The sequence below is a fragment of the Amphiprion ocellaris genome, chromosome 10 (assembly GCF_022539595.1).
Source record: "Amphiprion ocellaris isolate individual 3 ecotype Okinawa chromosome 10, ASM2253959v1, whole genome shotgun sequence".
Classification (NCBI taxonomy): domain Eukaryota; kingdom Metazoa; phylum Chordata; class Actinopteri; family Pomacentridae; genus Amphiprion; species Amphiprion ocellaris.
The window spans coordinates 34,473,924-34,493,374 of record NC_072775.1 but is presented as its reverse complement, the minus strand read 5'-3'; the positions used below and the strand labels follow the sequence as shown (position 1 = coordinate 34,493,374).

The 19,451-nt window shown below is 34.7% G+C and overlaps 1 protein-coding gene across 1 annotated transcript in view; it reads right to left on the bottom strand.

Moving 5' to 3' along the window:
• The window catches only part of tmeff1a (transmembrane protein with EGF-like and two follistatin-like domains 1a), a 77,564-nt gene that overhangs the window by 39,489 nt on the left and 18,624 nt on the right, over positions 1–19,451 (bottom strand). Inside the window, exons 2-3 of the mRNA XM_055014477.1 lie at positions 10,871–10,980; positions 6,143–6,272 (exon numbers count right to left, since the gene is read on the bottom strand). Of these exons, the coding sequence (XP_054870452.1) occupies positions 6,143–6,272; positions 10,871–10,980 (240 nt within the window). The remainder of the gene's footprint in view (positions 1–6,142; positions 6,273–10,870; positions 10,981–19,451) is intronic.

The window sequence follows — 19,451 nt, the reverse complement described above, 5'->3', positions numbered from 1 at the left end:
AGGGTTAGTTTGTTCTGACTGGATACCAGATGGTTCAGATCTGCTTCTGAGGAGAAAACTGGAATCCTTTTCTGTCTTTTTAAGGTGGAATTACTGTCCCGATGCCTCCATCTGTTTGGCTTCTTAAGGGGCTTAAAACCACATAAAACTTTGAGTGATCAGGTTTCTGTGGGCAGTAATCAGATTACTGATGGGCTTTGAAGGAGCTCAGAACAGAAACAGATGATGTGAGAAGAAGCTGCTTCAGGAACTAACTAGAAGAAAACCAGCAGATCTGGAGTTGGCATCAGTCACTCTGCTCTCAGAAACGTCTCTCAAGCAGAAAAAACTGAACCAGAAACACAAACCAGGACAGTGGCTAAAGCTAAGCTAACAGCTAGCGGCTCAGTCCATCCCACATAAACAGAAGAGATATTTCATTTAATCACTCCTGTTTATATTCTACAGAATTCGGAGGATTCCGAGTCACTTTGGAAACGTTTTGAGTCATTTCAGATCATTGCTGAGTCATTTTTCTCAATTAACCATTATGAAAAAAAATCTGAGTCACTTTGGAAGAGTTTTGAGTCTTTTTCGAGAATTTTTAGTCATTTAGTCCAATTTCAAGTCTTTTGGAAACTTTGAGTGATTTTATTCTGATTTTAAGCCATTTTAGACAATTCCTTAGTCATTTTTGTCCGATTTTAAGTCATCTTGGACAACTTTTTTTAACCGTTTTGAAGATTTTTTTGAGTCGCTTTGGAAAAGTTTTGAGTCATTTTGGACAATTTCAAGTCATTTCGTCCAATTTGAAGTCCTTTGGAAACACTTAAAATCATTTTGATCAAATTTTGAGCCATTTTAGACTATTGTTGAGTCACTTTTGTTAGATTTGAAGTCATTTTGGACAATTCTTTTCCATTTTGGAGATTCTCTGAGTCACCTTGGAGAAGTTTTGAGTCATTTTAAAGAATCTGAAGTCATTTCTTTTTTGACTAACTTTCTGAAGCATTTTTCTCAAATTTTAAGTAAATCCTGGACAACCTTTTCAACTATTTTGGAGAATTTTTCTAGTCATGTTAAACAATTAAGTTATTTTTTTCAGATTTTAAGTCATTTTGGACAGTCCTTAAAACATTTAGAAAAAAAATTGTGTCGCTTTGGAAAAGTTTTGAGTCATTTTAGAGAATTTTAAGCCATTTGGTCAAATTTCAAGACACTTTGGAAACATTTTCGGTTATTTTGGCAACTTTTTAAACCATTTTCAAATTTTTTGGGTCACCTTGGAAAAGTCTTTAATCATTTTGGATAATTTTCAATCACTTTGGAAAGACTTTGAGTCATTTTGGACAATTGTTGAGTCATTTTTCTCAGTTTTTTAGTCACTTTGGACAATTCGTTAACCATTTTGAAAAAATATATATTTTAGTCACATTGGAAAAATTTTGAGTCCTTTAAAAGATTTTTCAATCATTTCATCAAATTTCAAATCACTTTAGAGACATTTTTGTCAACCGATCTCATAAACAGAGAAGAGTGCCCTGATATGATCACTTGTATTTCTTCTTTACAGAATTCTGAGTCACTTTGGAAACACTTATAGTAATTTTAGTCAGATTTTAAGTCATTTTTGACAATTTTTTAAACCATTTTGGAAATTTGTTTGAATCGCTTTGAAAAAGTTTTGAGTCATTTTCTCAAATTTTAAGTCATTTCCTCCGATTTCTAACTTAATCACTCTTATTTCTGCTTTACAGAATTCTGAGCCACTTTGGAAATTTTTTGAGCTGCTTTAACCAGATTTGAAGTCATTTTGGACAAGTTTTTTAACCATTTTGATGGTTTTTTTTAGCCACTCTGGAAAAGTATTGAGTCATTTTAGACAATTATTGAGTCATTTCTCTCAGATTTTAAGTCATTTTGGACAACTATTTCAAACCACATTGAAGATTTTTTGAGTTACTTAGAAAACTGTAGTCATCTTGGTCAGATTTTATAAAGTCATCTTTGAGAATTATTTACCCATTTTGAAAAAAAAAGGATTTGAATCAATTTCATTGAATTTCAAGTCCTTTTGGAAACATTTTTGTCAGTCGATCTCGTAAACAGAGGAGATCATTTAAAGACACCCATTTCCATTCAACAAATTCCCTTAAAGTCGCCTTAATGAAGATGTCAGGTTTTCTGATTTCACATGCTGATAAAACATTACATTTGATGCATGTTGGTTCAAAATATCTGCTATCGGATTTTCTGGATTACCAGCGATCCTCATCAGCAACAATAGATCCCTAAGAAATGCTGTTAATGCCTCTATTTTACTAACTGCATGTTACTCAGCATATCAGTAGGAAGCAGCTTTCTGTACTGATTTTAAACAGACTTCTGGTGCTGTTTGGACTCTGGCAGCTCCTGGTTCAGGTTAGAGGAAGACGTTGGTCTGATTTAACACAATAAAAGCCATATTTAAAAACATTTAATCCCAACAAACGTTGTTCCTGATCCTTAACCACTTCAGTCACTGCAGCTCCTTTAAATGTCACAGAAACACCGTGAACTGCTGCTAGTTTACTGCAGATCTGCTAATAAAGTGGTTGTTGTGGTGTAAATGTGAAGGCAGCGAGCCGTGACCACGTTATTCCATCATATCCTGAGGCTCCGGAGACGATAAAGCAGGTGAGCTGTGGTTTATAAGACGCAGCTAACAGGCTTTTATTTAAACAAACTCGGATCAGTTTCCTGGTTGACCCACTTTCAGTAGATTTCTGTCTCACTTTGAAGCTGTTTGAACAACAGTACCTCAAGATTAAAACCGGAAATTTTTACTGCCAGAGAATGGACCATTAATTTAACAATAATTATTTTTCTATATAGACTAGAATAAGGGCTATTTCCTTATTTCCTTTCTTCTTATGTACAATCTGTATAACATTAATACCCTCTGAATATTTCTATTCATCAAATAATCCGAGCAACAGCACTGATATGTGCAATAATGTTATTTCTAGGAGTAGTATTTATGTATATTTTGGTTTATTTTTAAATTTCTACTACATTCCTTGAATGTTTGCATCTTTGCTGCTGTAGTAATGAAAATGTCCCCACTGTGGGATTAAAAAAGGCTCATCTCATGTCATCTCATCTTATCCTATCTCATTTTATCTCATCTAATTGTATCTTATTTCATCTTGTCTCATCTAACTTTATCTCATTTCATCTTATCTCATCTAATTTTATTTTGTGTAATTTCATCGTATCTCATTGTATCTCATGTCAGATTAGCTCAGCTCATCTTATCTCCCATCTTATGGTATCTTATGACATTTCATCTCATCTCTTTTGTTATCTCATGTCATCTCATCTCATTTTATCTTATGTAATTTCAATTTATCTAATCTTATCTCATAAATTTATTTTGTCTCATCTCATCGTATCATCTTATCTGGGTTTATTTCATGTCATCTCATCATATCTCTTCTTATTTCATTTCATCTCATCTAATCTCACGCTATTTCATCTTATTTCTTTGTCGTTTACTTTCATTTTCAGTCATGTTCTGGTTTAATTTTTAGAAAAAAAATCACTCTGTGTTCGACTCTTGTTCTGTCAAATAAATACATAAATAAATCAAATGTTCTGGTTTGGGTTAAAATCCGGCTCTTTCACCGCTAATGTCTGAAGTTTCGCCTCCATTTTCCGGGTTACCATGGCGACGAGTTGAAAACAAGATGAAAAGGAGATGGTGAAACAGCTTTTAAAAAAAGAAAAATAATAGTGTTTATGCATACAGGAAGGTGATTGTGTAGCTGTGTTGTATTACAAACTGAAGAACTGATCCTGCTGCTACGTTTGTATCTTTAAACGTTTAAAGCTTCTGAATCGTGAGGCTTTGTGCTTTTAAAACACGTAAAATGAGGCAGTCGCTGTTCGAAAAGCAGCGATTAACCTTCTAAATGTGCAGCAAACACACAGGAGATGAAGTCTCAGTGATCCTCAGAACGTTCTCAGACGGAGGTTGTTCAGTCCCAGCGATGCTCCTAGAGGCCCTCTGAAGGGCCCCGGACCGCGGCTTGAGGACCAGGAGGACTTTAACGACTCTCCTAATTAAAATTGATCCCCGGCTGTTTAAGCGACTCTGAAATCAATCTGACTGATGACGCCGCTCAGAAAAAAAGAAAATGGAGGACGAGCTCTCAGCGTTTGATGTTCAGTCAATTAAAAAGTGAAGCGACGGTGAAGTGAAACGCTGCAGACGTGATTAAAAACAGCAGAGAGCCACTTAGAGGCGCATTACACGGAGCCACAGCCTGAATTATTACCTCTGAGATACTTTAAATAACACAGTTTAATCATGAAAGCCTTCAAAAATACTGACATTAGCAGGTTTATTCTGGAATATGTTTCTATTTTCAGATAAAATAAACCGTCTCTTATGTTTTTATGTCCGTATATAATCAGGTTTGAGTGTTTCAGGGATAAAAGAAGACATTTTCAGCTCCAGCGACAATAAAAAAAGCACATTTTCTTGCATTTTCGTCCTGTTATTGTTGCATAATGTTTTGGCACTACGTGTCCCAGAATGCTTTGTGTGACGTAAACAGGAAGTAGAACGTTCCAGCTCAGAATTTTAAAGTTTCACTACATTTTGGTGAATTTAACTCGGTGAACAGTGATGTTTGTGTGTTTAGATTTAAATATTTCACCAGCTACATGTTGGATTTACAAAAACAGTCTGAGGAAAATGAATCCTTCAGATTTTATCTCAAAATGTCACCATGAGGTTGAAATTTTCTGCGTTAACTGACACGTCTCAACAACTTCACTGTTGCTCCTTTTAGCGATTTTACCTGTTTAGTTAAATTTTAGCTGTACAGAAGTAAAATCACAGAAAATAGCATTAATTTTCATGTTGAATGTAAAAAACTAAACTGTAAATAAAATCCACATCAAAAATCAGTATAAAATTACACAATTTTTACAGCAAAAATAGTGTAATTTCACAGATATTTGCTGTTACTCAAAGGAAGAATTATGCATATTAAGGAAAAAATGGTAAACGCTACAGAAAATAACTAGTAAAATGACAGAACAAGTATTAATTATAATTAACTGTTATTGTTTAAATAGGCCAACTTTTACTGCATTTAAATCAGTAAAAAATAGATATTGTTGAGGGTTAGGGGTTAGGGTTTGCTGCTATTTGAAAGAAAAACAAGTTATTAAGGACAGAAATGGTGAATAATATTTTTAAATAAAGTTTCACAGAATTTTACAGTTTTGTTAAATGACAAACAATATTTGTAAAATCACAGAAGAAAATATTAATTTATAATTAACTGTAAAAAAGAAAAAGAAATAAAGCCGAAACTGTAAAAAGCGTCCACAACAAAAATATGTATTTTTTTACAATTATTAACTAAAAATTGTGCTCGTAGATATTTGCTGTTACTTGAAAGAAAAATTATGTTCATGAGGACTGAGAAATGTTGAATAATATTTTTAAAATAATGTTTCATAGGATTTTTCCAGTTTAATTAAATGATAAATAATATTTGTAAAATCACAGAACAAAGTATTAATTTATAATTAACTGTAAAAAATGTTGAATCAGTTATTTGAAAGATAAAATATGCTATTAGGGACTGAAAATAATATTTTAGACTAATGTTTCACAGATTTTCCCAGACTTGTAAATAATAAACATTTGTGAAATCACAGAAATGTTAATTTATAATTAACTGTAATATATATATATTTCTATTTTTTTTAAAATGAGGCTAAAATCAGTCAGGTTGAAAATTTTAAATACTATTATTTTGCAGATATTTTGTGTTATTTTCAGGCTTTTCATGTTTTGTAGATGCCTCAGTATTACCATACTTGATTATTTTTTAACATATTTTTACCTCCTGCTACCAGATTTCTGTGAATCTTTCTACAGTGTTCATTCAAACACTACCTGACAACTGTTTCCCTCCATGACTGCGTTTATTTTGTAATCTGGCTTCATGTGAATCCAAACTTCCTGTTTTAAAACATCCATTAGCTGCTGAATTATTTCCTCCGTCTGGAACTTTTAAACAGCCACAGACGTTCGGTATCAACAAACGAAGCGTTAAGATTCAGTTTTCTGATGAACCAGGTTGCCGTGGCGACGACTCACCGGTTGAACACGGTCCGTCCGACACCCTGGAGATGAGGCGCTGCTGTTTGCAGGACGCCTGCCGCCGGTAGCACTCGTTCTGGTAGGTGTCTCCATTAGAGCCGCACACTGGGATGTAGTTTTTGTGGCACTGAAAGTAAAAAACACAAACAACTTAATGAAGTTTCCATGAGAACGACATAATAAACGTACAACATGAAGCTAGTTGTGTTTCTTTAACCGTATTTCAGTCTAATTTCACTCCTGGTATTCAGAGGCTTTTAGTTGTTTATTATAAGGTTGAGTCATAGATGTTGTATTTTGGATTTTTTTAGAACAGTTTGTCCAGAAAATGACACAAAAACAACAACAAGATGCGAAATGTTCACAATGTTATCAAATCAGTTTATAATTTAGTGGTTGACTGTCACAAAAAGACCAAAACTAAATAATGTCCACATCAAAAATGTGTAGTTTTACAAGAAGGAAGTAGTTTTGTTGTGATGTGTGGCCATATTGTACCAGAGGATCATCAAAATCACCCAGAAGATCATCAATATTATTCTATTCTATTCTATTCTATAAAGGTTCACTGTGTTCAAAACTGGATAAAATTTCATTATTTTCTAAATGTTTTCAGTTTTTAAACATTAATTGATTTTAACATTTTTAAACAGCATTCATTAATATTTTATGTATTTTTTCTGCCACTCTTGCCGCTATTTTTTTTTCCAACAGATTTTGAGATTGGAAAACAGTTTTTAAAACGCCGATGTAAGATTAAAAACAAGCTTGGTCACGTCTCTGATGGGAAAGTTTGGTTCGTTCTGATTCTGCATAAAGCAGCTGGACTCAGATCCATATTCTATTAACTCCCAGCCATCAGTCATTAGCAGGAAGCCCAGAAGATCTGACCTCAGCGACCTGCAGCTCCAACTGTTCAGATCCACCTAAAACCAAAAGCCACTCATCAGTCTGAGAAACCAGCTTTAAGTCACATCCAGCTGAGAACATTTTCTGTCCTGTCAGGATTCCTTCCAGTTCGCTTCGTCAGCGCTTCGTTTAAATAAAAACTCACCAGACGTGATGTTTTCTTCTCCTGCAGGAGGAAAATATTGGTATTTGTTGTGAAGTGAACATATTTTAGCTCTTTATCAGCATTTATCAGCCAGCCGGACGTTTCTTTTTCTGTTTGGAGAAGTTTTAATGACCAGGAAGTAGACGGATCCCTGCTGCTTTGATATCCTGAGCCGCTGCAGCAGTAATTAGACTGTCAAACCTGGAAACACCTGCAGCAGACGGCGTCAGGTTCTAATAGTTCCTCGTTATTTCGTTCTCAACGGGAGATAAATCTGCTGAGAAGAGCTGAGTCAGGTTTCTACGTTAAAGATCTGCTCAGCCGAAAACGCTGCGAGGAAAATCCCATCATGATCACGGAGGACGGTTTAGGATGGAGGAAATATCATCCTCACGTCACAGCACCACTTCCTGGGACTTCTGTTTCTGGTTGTTGGTCGTTTTGTGTCATTTAGGTTGTTTTGTGTCGCTTTTTTGTCGTGTTCTGTCTCAATTCTGTTAATTTATCTAGTTTTTTGCCGTTTTGTGTAATTTTTTGTCTCGTTTTTGTCATTTTGTGTCTCATCTGGGTTGTTTTGTGTCAATTTTTTGCCATTTCGTGTAATTTTATTGTCTCGTTTTTGTCATTTTTTGTCTTATTTGGGTTGTTTTGTGTTTGTTTTTTACCGTTTTGTGTCATTTTTTTGTCTCATTTGGGTTGTTTTGTGTCTGTTTTTCGCTGTTTTGTGTCATTTTTTTGTCTTATTTGGGTTGTTTTGTGTTTGTTTTTTACCGTTTTGTGTCATTTTTTTTGTCTTATTTGGGTTGTTTTGTGTTTGTTTTTTACCGTTTTGTGTCATTTTTTTGTCTCATTTGGGTTGTTTTGTGTCTGTTTTTTGCTGTTTTGTGTCATTTTTTTGTCTCATTTGGGGTGTTTTGTGTCTGTTTTGTTGTCATTTTCTGTCTCAATCTGTGTCTTGTTTGTCATTTTGTGTAAATTTGCCCATTTTGTGTCTCGTTTTATGTTGTTTTGTGTCTTATTTTTGCCATCTTGTACCATTTTTATGTCATTTTGTGTCTCATTCTGGTGGTTTTGTCTCCACATACTGCAGACATTTTTCTATCTCCATGTTTCTCTCTGTTCTTCTCATCAGCTGTAGTGAGACGTTTGTGTTGTTCATCACGTTCAATACAGTTTTGTATCTTGTTTTGGTCATTTTGTGTCATTAAGGTCATTTAATGTCTGATTTTTGTCATTTTCTGTCTCAATTCTTGTGTAGTTTTTGTCATTTCATGTCAATTTTTCGGTTTTGCGTCTTGTTTTATGTTGTTTGGCGTCTGTTTTTGTCATTTTACGAGTCTTTGTGGACAGTTTTGTCTTTTTGTGTCCACTTTGTGATTTGTGTCAAATTTGTGTTGTTTTGTCATGTTTTATAGTGTTCTGTGTCTTCTTTTTTTCCCATTTTGTGTCATTTGTTTTGTCTTGTTTTTGTCATTTTTTGTCTTATTTGGGTCGTTTCATGTCAGTCCGGGTGTTTAATGTCTGTTTTGTTGTCGTTTTCTGTCTCAACTCGTGTCTTGTTTGTCATTTTGTGTCAATTTGTCCATTTTGTGTCACATTTTATGTTGCTTTTTATCTTGTTTTTTGTCATTTTGTGTCTCATTCAGGTTGCTTTGTGTCCTGTTTTTGTAATTTTATGAGTCTTTGGGGACAGTTTTGTCTTTTTGTGTTCACTTTGTATCTCCTTTTTGTTCTTTTGTGTCAAATTTGTGTCATTTTGTCATGTTTTATAGTGTTCTTTGTCTTGTTTTTTGTCATTTTTTTGTCTTGCTTTTGTCATTTTTGTCTCATTTCGGTCTTTTTGTGTTGTTTTCTGTCTCAATTTGTGCCTTTTTTGTCTTTTTGTATTCAACTTGTGCCTCTGTTCTTGTTTTTTTTTACCATTTTGTGTCACTATTTCTCTCGTTTGTCATTTCATGTCGATTTGTCCGTTTTGCATCTGTTTTTGTGTCATTTTGTGTCTTGTTTTAACCATTTTTAGAGTCGTTGGGACAGTTTTGTCTTCTTGTGTTCACTCTGTCTCTCCTTTCTAGTGGTTTTCTCTGCACATACTGTAGATATTTAACTATTTCCGTGTTTCCAGCCTCTCCAGACTCGTTTTAGCTCATAAAATGAGGAAAAACACCATGAAGCTTCGTCCGATGCGTCAGAAAAACTGAATTTAATCACTGTGCAGTCGGCTCCGGTGTGTTTGTTGCTTATTTGGCCGACCGACGTGACGAATAAAAGCAGCTACAGCGTGAAGGGCAGCGTCTGGGAGATAAATCCAGCACCGAGCTGCAGCTTCACCGCAACAACAGAACAGCCGTTACGCTCTGAGACCTGAAAGCAAAACCTGCATTCACCAGCAGACAAAGACGAGACGAGCCGGTCGACGTAATCACCGAGATTCACAGCCGTCTGAACAACGGTGGGGAGGCTTCAGCTGCACAGAAACAGCAACAGGTTTACCTCACAGCCAGATTACAACAAGACCAGAGCCTCATACGCCCAGCATCCACCCCGACCTCCTCCTCATGACCAGAACCAGCCGCCACGTCATTCAGGAATTCACTTCATTCTCAAAGATAAGCTTCAGTTACAGCCTCTACTCTGAAGATCTGACACACTTTTGTTCATTTTCGTTAACCGACAGTCGGCCAACATGATAATCAATAAGTGGGTCGGGTGGTTAAAAGGAACGGATGGATCAGAGGAGCAGGTTGTTGGAGATCCATCCAGCATGGAGAAACATCTACTGATGGTGAGCAGAGCAGAGAGAACAAGTCTGGAAACATGGAAGTAGTGAAATATCTGCAGTGTGTGGAGACAAAACCACCACAATGAGACACAAAACAATGAACTGAGACACAAAAAAAGATGTTTCTGATTTTCTCTGTTTTCACATAAAAGCTGAATTTCACACTGAGTTGATAAATTCAGGGGAAAAACCTGCAAGAATCACTGTAAAAAGTCTCACGGTTGAACAAAAATAGGTCACTAATTTGTCCAAAATGCAAATAGTTGAAGATGATCTTATCTTAAAAGACAAAAACTCAAAATAAAATCCAAAATGACTGAAAAACTGACCTAAATGTCTAAATATTTGTTCAAAACGCATCTTAAAGCAAATCAAACATTGTCATCAAAAGGGTTTTTAAAATGAAGTGGAACTTGCCAAAAAAAAAAATACTAAAAATGTGTTTCAAAAATATCAAAATAGTTCAAAATGACTGAAAAATGTCCAAAAAATAATAATTTGCAAAATGACTAAATGATGGTCCATAGTCACTTAAGAAATGATTCAAAAACTAACAATATAAGAATAAAGTGAAAATGGGAGCAGCTTCTTCTGACTCAGTTTATCTTTCACAGACCACACTTTAAAACATTCAGTCCCTTGAACTGAATAATATAGTATCTTACTTTATGATCAAAACAAGTAGAAATCTGGAGATTATTTTAAATTTACGGTTTTACAAATATACTATTTGTTAATGTTACTGACACCATTACATTAAACCTTCGTGTTTTCAGGAGGAACCGACGAGTTTGGAGCAGAGAGTTCTGTAAAGTAGCTGGAAAATGTTCAGAAATAGAGCGAATCATTTGCTTTGAAGCCGGCAGAAGAAGGATGAAGTGATTTTTCGTACCTGGAACTGACAAACACACTTGAGTTGAGCTCCGTCGTCTCTGCAGACGCCTCCGAACCTGCAGGTGGAGTCGTCACAGACCCTCAGGTCGCTCTTCTTCTCTGACAGATCTGCAGCACAAACACAGACGGAGGTGAAATGAAAGAGCTGCTGGGAGGAAACGTGAACACAAAGGACAACAGGGAGGTTTATGAGAGCTGAGCTACGAGGAAAGTTCAACAAATCCAGACTCCAGGAAGTGAGCCGGTTAACCCTCATGTTGTCCTGCGGGTCAAAACTGAACCGTTTTAAAGTTTGAAAATGTGGAAAAAGATTATGTATTTTCACAGTGAAACTTCTGATGTCCACATTTTCAACATTTTGGGGAAATATTTGAACATTTTTTGGTGGAAAAAAGGAAATGTTAAAAATGTTTCTTAAGAACATTCACATAAAAATCAACCAAAATCCAGCAAATTTCACTGGATTTTGGTTGATTTTTATGTGAATGTTCCTAAAGAAAATATCAGAAGTTTTACTGATAAATATGGAATCACTTTAGATATTTTTTAGGAATTTTTGAAAGATTTTTACTCATTTTTGAAAATATTTACAAAAGTTTTCTTGCCAAATTTGGGGCCTTTAAAAAAAAAAAAAAATTTTAAGGGAAACTTTTAAGGAATTATTGGAATTTTCTTCCTGAAGGTTTTGCAAATTTTCAGAAATTTTGGGAATTTTTTTGCTGAATTTTTGGATTTTTTTCAGACAAGGAAACAACATTTTTTGGTGCCTGTAAATGAGGACAACAGGAGGGTTAATATAGACCCATATAAGAACTATAAAAGCAGAAGGAATCATTGGATTGTGAATTCTCTGACAGTCCTTGAACTCATCACCTCAGAGGCGGCATCTCACAGGAAAACTCAACCAAAAATGACACAATATGGCAAAAAACAAGACAGAACACTATAAAACATGACAAAATAACACTAATTTGACACAAAACAACAAAAAAGAGACACAAAGGGGACACAAAAAGACAAAACTGTCCACAAAGACTCATAAAACAACAAAAAGGGAACACAAAACAGACAAATTGACATGAAATGACAAAGGAGACACAAAGTGAGACATAAAATGTCACAAAACGGCAAAAAACAGACCAAACTAGTTAAATATCTACAGCATGTGGAAACAAAACTGTCAGAAAACAAGACAAAATGAGACACAAAATGAACACAAAATTACAAAACTGCAGATCAGAATGAACTAGAGGTTAAATCCATGAGGCTAAAACTCACAGCAGCAGTAAATAAAGAACCTAATATATAAATGAGTAATAAACGGAGTGTGAAGGAGAATAAAATGAGCAGAGAACAGCTGATTAATGAGGATCCTGCTGACGTTTCTTTTAAACACTTTTTCCTGCATCAGTTTCCAGCTTTTTACTTCTGATCGCTTCCTAAAGTGTTTCCTCGTCCTGAAACTGGTCCTGCAGGTGGGACATGTGATAATAACACGCTGCCGTCTCTTAAATTATCCACGTTTCCTGGGAGATAAAAGCCTCAGATTCCCGCCCTCAGAGCGGCTTTGAAGACGAACAGCCTCTAATTACCCTTTACTAAAAACAGAGCATCGGAGACGAGAAGCAGCAGAGAAACCAGAAAAACTGACCCTCACATTCAGAAAACGACGACATAAAAGCAGGAAAAAGGCCTAAAATTCACAATAAGACAGCTCAGAGTTACAACAGAACTTTAAATTAGTAATGCAACAAAAAATATGAGGTTAAAATAGTAAATAAAGACATAGAAATTAAATATAATGAGAAAAAAGTCTAAATATTTAAATAGAAAATGAGATAATGAACATATATGATGATGAAAAGTAAATATGAAACAAAAAGCTAAAATTATGATTGAAAGTTCAAAATATGATACAAAAACATGCATTCGAAATAGTAAATTATGAGATCAAAGTAAAGTTATAAGAGAAAAAGTCAAAATATAGATTTGAAAAAATCTAATAAAAGAGGAAAAATATTAAATTAAATTAAATATTCAAATATATTGCAGGATAATGGATCTACATTATGATAAAAAATTCTAAATTATGTGATGGAAAGTGTGAAATATGAAATAAAAAGCCAAAACTATGAAAAGAAGTCTGAAATATGAGACAAAAATATGCATCTAAAACAATAAATTATGATAAAAATAAAATTTTAAGAGAAAAAGTAAAAACATAGAGTTCAAAAAATCTAATAAATGAGAAAAATACTCAATTAAGTTAAATACTGAAAGACATAACAAGACAATGGATCTAAATTATGATAAAAATGTAAAAAAAAATGAGATTGAAAGCCAAAATAATGATAAGAAATCCAAAATATGAGAGAAAAAGTTAAAACGTGGATCAAATAAGTGAGGAAAATTCTAAAATATTAAAATATATTATGGCATAATTAACCCAAACAAAAATTCCAATTCAAAAATATGACATGAAAAGTGTGAAATATGAAACAAAAATAAGAACATTCTGATAAGAAGGCTGAAATATGAGTGAAAAAGAAAAGTGATGGCATAAAAAGTAAAACTTATGAAACAAGAAGTCAAAAATGTGAGAAAAAGAATTATTATTATTATTATTAATAATAATAATAATAATAATAATAATAATAATAATAATAATAATAATAATAATAATAATAATAATAATAATAATAATAATAATAATAATAATAAACAATAAATACCTCTGCAGCTGAGAGACAAGAAAAAAATGATTAATAATGATCGGTTTCTGCCCTAAAAGATGAATATCGATTGATTTTTCGGTCGTTGTGATTAATATTTAAATAAGTCGGATAAAATTGTCTCCCACTGAGGGATTCTAAGGTTCTGTGTTGGTTTCTTATTGTTTGTTTTTACTATTCTGATTGTTCTGTGGTTGTTTTTCTGTCTACCTGATCAGGAACTACAGATGTAAGAATGTGTGTGTGCAAAAAAAAACAAAAACAAAAACCCAAAGTAAATGAAATTATTATAGTCGAGAACTCCCTGAGGTTCAGTCTTTGGAGCTTTGGATCCACAGCAGAGTCTGACTTTTGTTGGATTTGTGATTTTATTTCAGGTCTGTTTGCTTTGCTTTCATCCCTGAAGCTTTTATTTTTAGACAGCAGGCTGAAAAATATGATTTCTAATATTCGTCAGCCACTTTTATGTTACTTTGATCACATCGAGACCAGTTTGTAAGATAATTATGGCATTTGTCCGGGATATAAGGTGGAAAATTTCATAGTTTGACCCCCAACAAAACACAAAAATGACTGGATTTGGTTCAGTTCTATCAGGAAAATCTCACCTTATCCATTTATTCTATAAATGATCTCCCACTGATGGACTTTAAGGTTTTATGTTGTGTTTTTTTAACCATCCTGATTGTTCTGTGGTTGTTTTTCTGTCTACCTGCTCAGGAACCAGCAGGTGTAAAGTCAGTTACTTTGATTTTTCATTTATTTTTAAGATCGGAAGTCTGAAAAAAACAGATTTCTAATATTCTTCATCTAGTTTTATGTTACTCTGATCACTTTCGGACCAGTTTATGGTTGTAACATCATGATCTGGGGGCTCATCTGGGATACAAGGTGGAAAATTTCACAGTTTGACACTAAAAAGAAAGACAGAAATGACTGGATCTGGTTCAGTTTATCAATAAAAGTTTGTATTTGTTGTATTTGTGATTTCAGTACTGTTTGCTTTTTTTGGTCCCTGAAGTTTTATCCAAGATTTTATTTTCAGACTGGAAGCCTGAAAAAACTGATTTCTAATCTTCTTCATCTTGTTTTATGTTACTGTAGAGACCTCAAGACCAATCTGAAGGATAATAAAATTACATAATTATGGGATATAAGGAGGAAAATTTACCAGTTTGACACCAAAATGACTGGATCTGGTTCAGTTTTATCAGGAAAATCTTACTTTATACATTTATTCTATTAATGATCTCCCACTGATGGACTTTTAGGTTTTATGTTGTGTTTTTTTTTAACCATCCTGATTGTTCTGTGGTTGTTTTTCTGTTTATCTGCTCTGGAACCAGCAGGTATAAAGTCAGTTACTGTGATTTTGTATTTATTTTTAGACCGGAAGCCAGAAAAAAAAAGATTTCTAATCTTCTTCATCTAGTTTTATGTTACTCTAGAGACCAGTTTGTTTTGTAATATCATGGTTTGGGGGCTCGTCCAGGATATGAGGCGGCTAATTTCCCAGTTTGACAAGAACAAAGAACAAAAATGACCGGATCTGGTTCAGTTTTGTCAGTAAAATCTCACCTGAATGTGTGCAGAGCTGCTATTTCTATTGGTTTATGATGTTCTTGAGGTGAACTGCTGTGATCAGTAATTCCTCCTGAGCAGTGAGGATTAAAACGTCGTCTGATGCACATTTCCTGCTCAACAACCGGCTAATAAGAGGAAGCATCAGCAGGGAAGCAGTCGAACCTGCCGTCTAACTCCAGACCCTCCTCACTGAGACTCATTTGTCCAGTTTTGTGTTTTTTTTTCCTCGTTTGGCTTCATCAGCTGCAGACTGATGTTCACCTGGAAGCAGCAAGTGCAGCGTGGAGATAAGGGCTCCGATGTTTTATTCATGTCGGACCCAGACTCCCTCCGGCTCCGAGGCCCGGCAGGAAGTAACTGACCTCTGGGGGAAGTCTGTCCAACGAGTCGGGTCGCCGAGGCCTCGGTTCGTTGCTAACGAGACAATTAGGCATCACGACGGCAGCAAGAGAACCACAAGTTTCCATCGTTGGTGTCAGAGATTCTCAGTGTGTCCTGGAGTTTTAACACAGCGAGGAACAAAAAAGATCCTTCTGGGGAAACGTTCAGATCTTCTGACACCTCTGGGTTTATTATTAGATGAGTGTCGACACAAATCATCACAGGAACACATTTATGAACTAGAATCCTGGATCACAGGTGTTTAATCTGCAGGTCCTGATCTTCTGAAGGGTTTTTCTTTTTAAATCGAGGGTTAGGATTTAAGATTTCACTACTGAAGAGGAGGAGGAGAAAGAATGAAAAAAGACGGGATAAAGTAAATTATCTCATCATATTTTATTCCATATCTTCTTTATTTAATTTGATTTAATTTCCTCATTTCATTTAATCTCATTTTATTTTATCTCATTTAATTTTATTCTATTCTATTTTATTTTATCTCATCTTATTTTATTTTACCTCATCTTATTTTATTTTTATCATATTTTATTTTCTCATTTTACTTTATTTTATCATCTTATTTTATCTTATTTTATTTTATTTCATTTTCTCATTGTATCTCGTTTTATTTATTTTATTCTATTTTCTATTATCTCATCTTATTTTATTTTTATTATATTTTATTTTCCCATTTTATTTTATTTTTTAAAATTTTTTTAGAGGAGAAGACGTGGAGATGAAAACATGGTGGAGAAAAAGAGAAAGAAGAAGAAGAAAAAATGAAGAAGAAAGAGTAGAGAAGATAAAATAAAAAGTAAACATATTTTTAACCTGTAATTTTTCAGATTTTTCCTGTTTTGTTCAACTGTTTTACTGTATTAAAATCAGTGAAAATATAATTATTTTAAAGATGTTTATTTACGTATATTTGCCAGAATCATTTGCCTGCTATTTGTCCTGTCTTGTTAAATAAAAGTCCTAGAAAAATAATTAAATTAAAATTAAAAAGAGGCAAAAACTCTGCATTATGTTCATTAAAAAAAGGATATTTACAATAGTAATTTGTTACTGAACTGTGTGACCATAAAATACAAAAGTTTAACTGTACTTAAATCAGTTAAAAAATATTATTATTTTACAAACACTAATTTACATACATTTACCATCATCATTTTACCTGTCTTGTTAAATCAAAGTCAGAAAAATTACTAAACTAAAATTAACAGGTGGAAACTCTACATTATATCCACTTAAAAACTAAATTTAAAAAAATTCTGTATATTTACTAACAATAAATTCTTCTTCAACTTTGTATGAGCATTAAAAAACAGTTCTAGTGCATTTAAATGAGCTAAAACCTTCTAATTTTCCAGCTATTTACTGGTATTTTCTCTGTATTTGAAGTCTTCCCCCATGTTTTTCCAGATTATTTTCCTGGTTTTGTGTTTTCCTGGAATTTGACGGTGGATCTGCTGTTCGTTTCTGCAGCTGCATCCATCGACCTGCTTCATCTCCTCCTCCTCTTCATCACCTCGCTGTGAATCAGCTCTTAAACTGCCGCCGCCTCCGCACAGCAAACCGCCGAGTCATTTGCATAATTACAGCCCCATAGCTTCATAATCCGTCTCCATACGCTGACACAATGAACACAGAGCAGCTACAGTTCCTGTTCCTCAGCTGTAAAATACATATACTGAAATATATACTTTTCAATTTCAGGCAAAGAGGAAACATGAGTCGTGTTTTGGTCACATAAACAGAAACAGTGATGTGACATTAAATTCAACTTAACTGTGTTTGTGTCATTTAGTTTTCACTTTAAGAAATAAAGTAAATGTCCAGATCAAACATTATGACTCAGGAACACTAAATCCTACAATTCCCATGATGCAGCTGGCAGCTTCACATAAAGTGGAAAACATCACTGGACCTTAATGAGATTCTACAACACACAGCCAGCTACACAAGAGCTAAATGCTAACATTAGCATGCTAACACGCTAACAAATTTTCCCTGTCTTGTATATTGTAGTCGGCGAAAAAAAAATAATTTACATAAATAGACTGTAAAAAATAACAGTATAGTATAGCATAGTATAGTACCGGATAACATACCATATTAAAGTATAGTGTAGCATAGCATAGCATCCTATAGCTTAGCACAGTATAGCATAGCAATAGTTTACCATACCATAGCATAGTACAGTATAGTATAGCATAGTATACTATACTATTGCATAACATATTACTGTATAGCCTAGCAAAGTATAGTATAGCATCGCATATAACAGCACAGCATAGTACAGCATAGCATAGTATAGCATAAAATAGCATAGCACAGTATAGTATGGTATAGCATACTGTAGCATAGCATACCATACCATAGTATAGCATGGTTTAGTATAGCTTACTATAGCGTAGCATAGTATAGTACAGCATAGTGCAGCATAACATACCACAGTATAGTATAGTATAGCATAGCATCCTATAGCTTAACATGGTATAGTATGGAATAGTATAGCATAGCACATTATAGCATAGTATAGTATAGTACAGCATACTATACCATATTATAGTATAGTATAGCATCCTATAGCTTAGCATTGTATAGTATAGTATAGCATACTATACTACTACAGAGCATATTATAGCATTGCAAAGTATAGTACAGCATAATATATCATCGCACAGCATAGCATAGCATAAAATAGTACTGTATAGTATAGCATGGCATGGCATGGCATAGTATATTACAGCATAGTATAGTATACCATTGCATAGTATGTTATAGTAGCATAGCATATTATAGTAGAGCATATTAGAACTGATTCTTGAAACCCAACTCTGCTGCAGAGAGGCTCATTGCTAGCGTGTTAGCATGCTAACATTAGCGTTTAGTTCTCATGTAGCTGCCTGTATGTCTATAGAATCTCTGCAATGTTCAACAAAGTCCAATCAGTGACAGTGAACTCATCGTTTAGTTTCCACTTAATGTGAAACTCTCAGTGATCATCTGCAGGAAACAATTACATGAAGGTTGGGTTTGATGGAATGAAAAGCTGGAGTCTGACTGTTATTTGCTTGTTATGATTGAAGGTGGCGGACGTGTTTGTCCTCTGCAGGCGGATCTGTTGTGGCTGCAGTAAATCTGTGTTGTTTTTGTGGTGAAGAGCTGCTTTTACTGAGAAAAGCTCTTCAGAGGCGCTGCAGTCGGAGCCAAGCGGAGCCTCAGAGCAGCTTTTGTCCTGCAGGCGTTTCCCACCGACTGTTTACGGCCTCCCTGCATGTCGGGACTGTTTATGAGCTCCAAACCAGCCCAACCTGCCGCGACCTCCCAACAAAGAGTCGCTCAGAGCATTCACAATAATCACACCACTGGTTTGTTTAAAGCAGCTGGGTTTTCTGCATCGTCTTGCATTCTCAATTTCCAGCTCTCAGGTTGCTTCTGTCCCGCAGCTTTCCCCTTTTCAACCGTCTGTCAGGATCCTCATCCTCTCCAAACCCCACCAATCACATAAATCTCACAGTCGGCGTCCTCGCTGAGATGGAAAATCTCTTCCAGACCGATGTGAGCTTCAGTTTGAGACTTCGCTTCGACACAAAGGAGAGATTTAGCCGAGAGATGCTGGCGACAGAAACTCTCCCGCTGAGAAGAAAACATTCAGCGAGGACATAAACAAGCTGCAAGATGCAAAACCACAAACAGGAAGAAGCCTGGCGAAAAGATTCACAGCATCAACGTCAGGAGAAGCTTCTAATTTAGCAGAGAAAAGCTGAGCTGAGGTCAGATTTAAAAGACCACAGCAGCAGTTATTCTGCTTGTTTTCTACAAATCAGCCACATTTTATTACTACAGAGCAGCTGTTGCTTTCTTCTCTCTTCC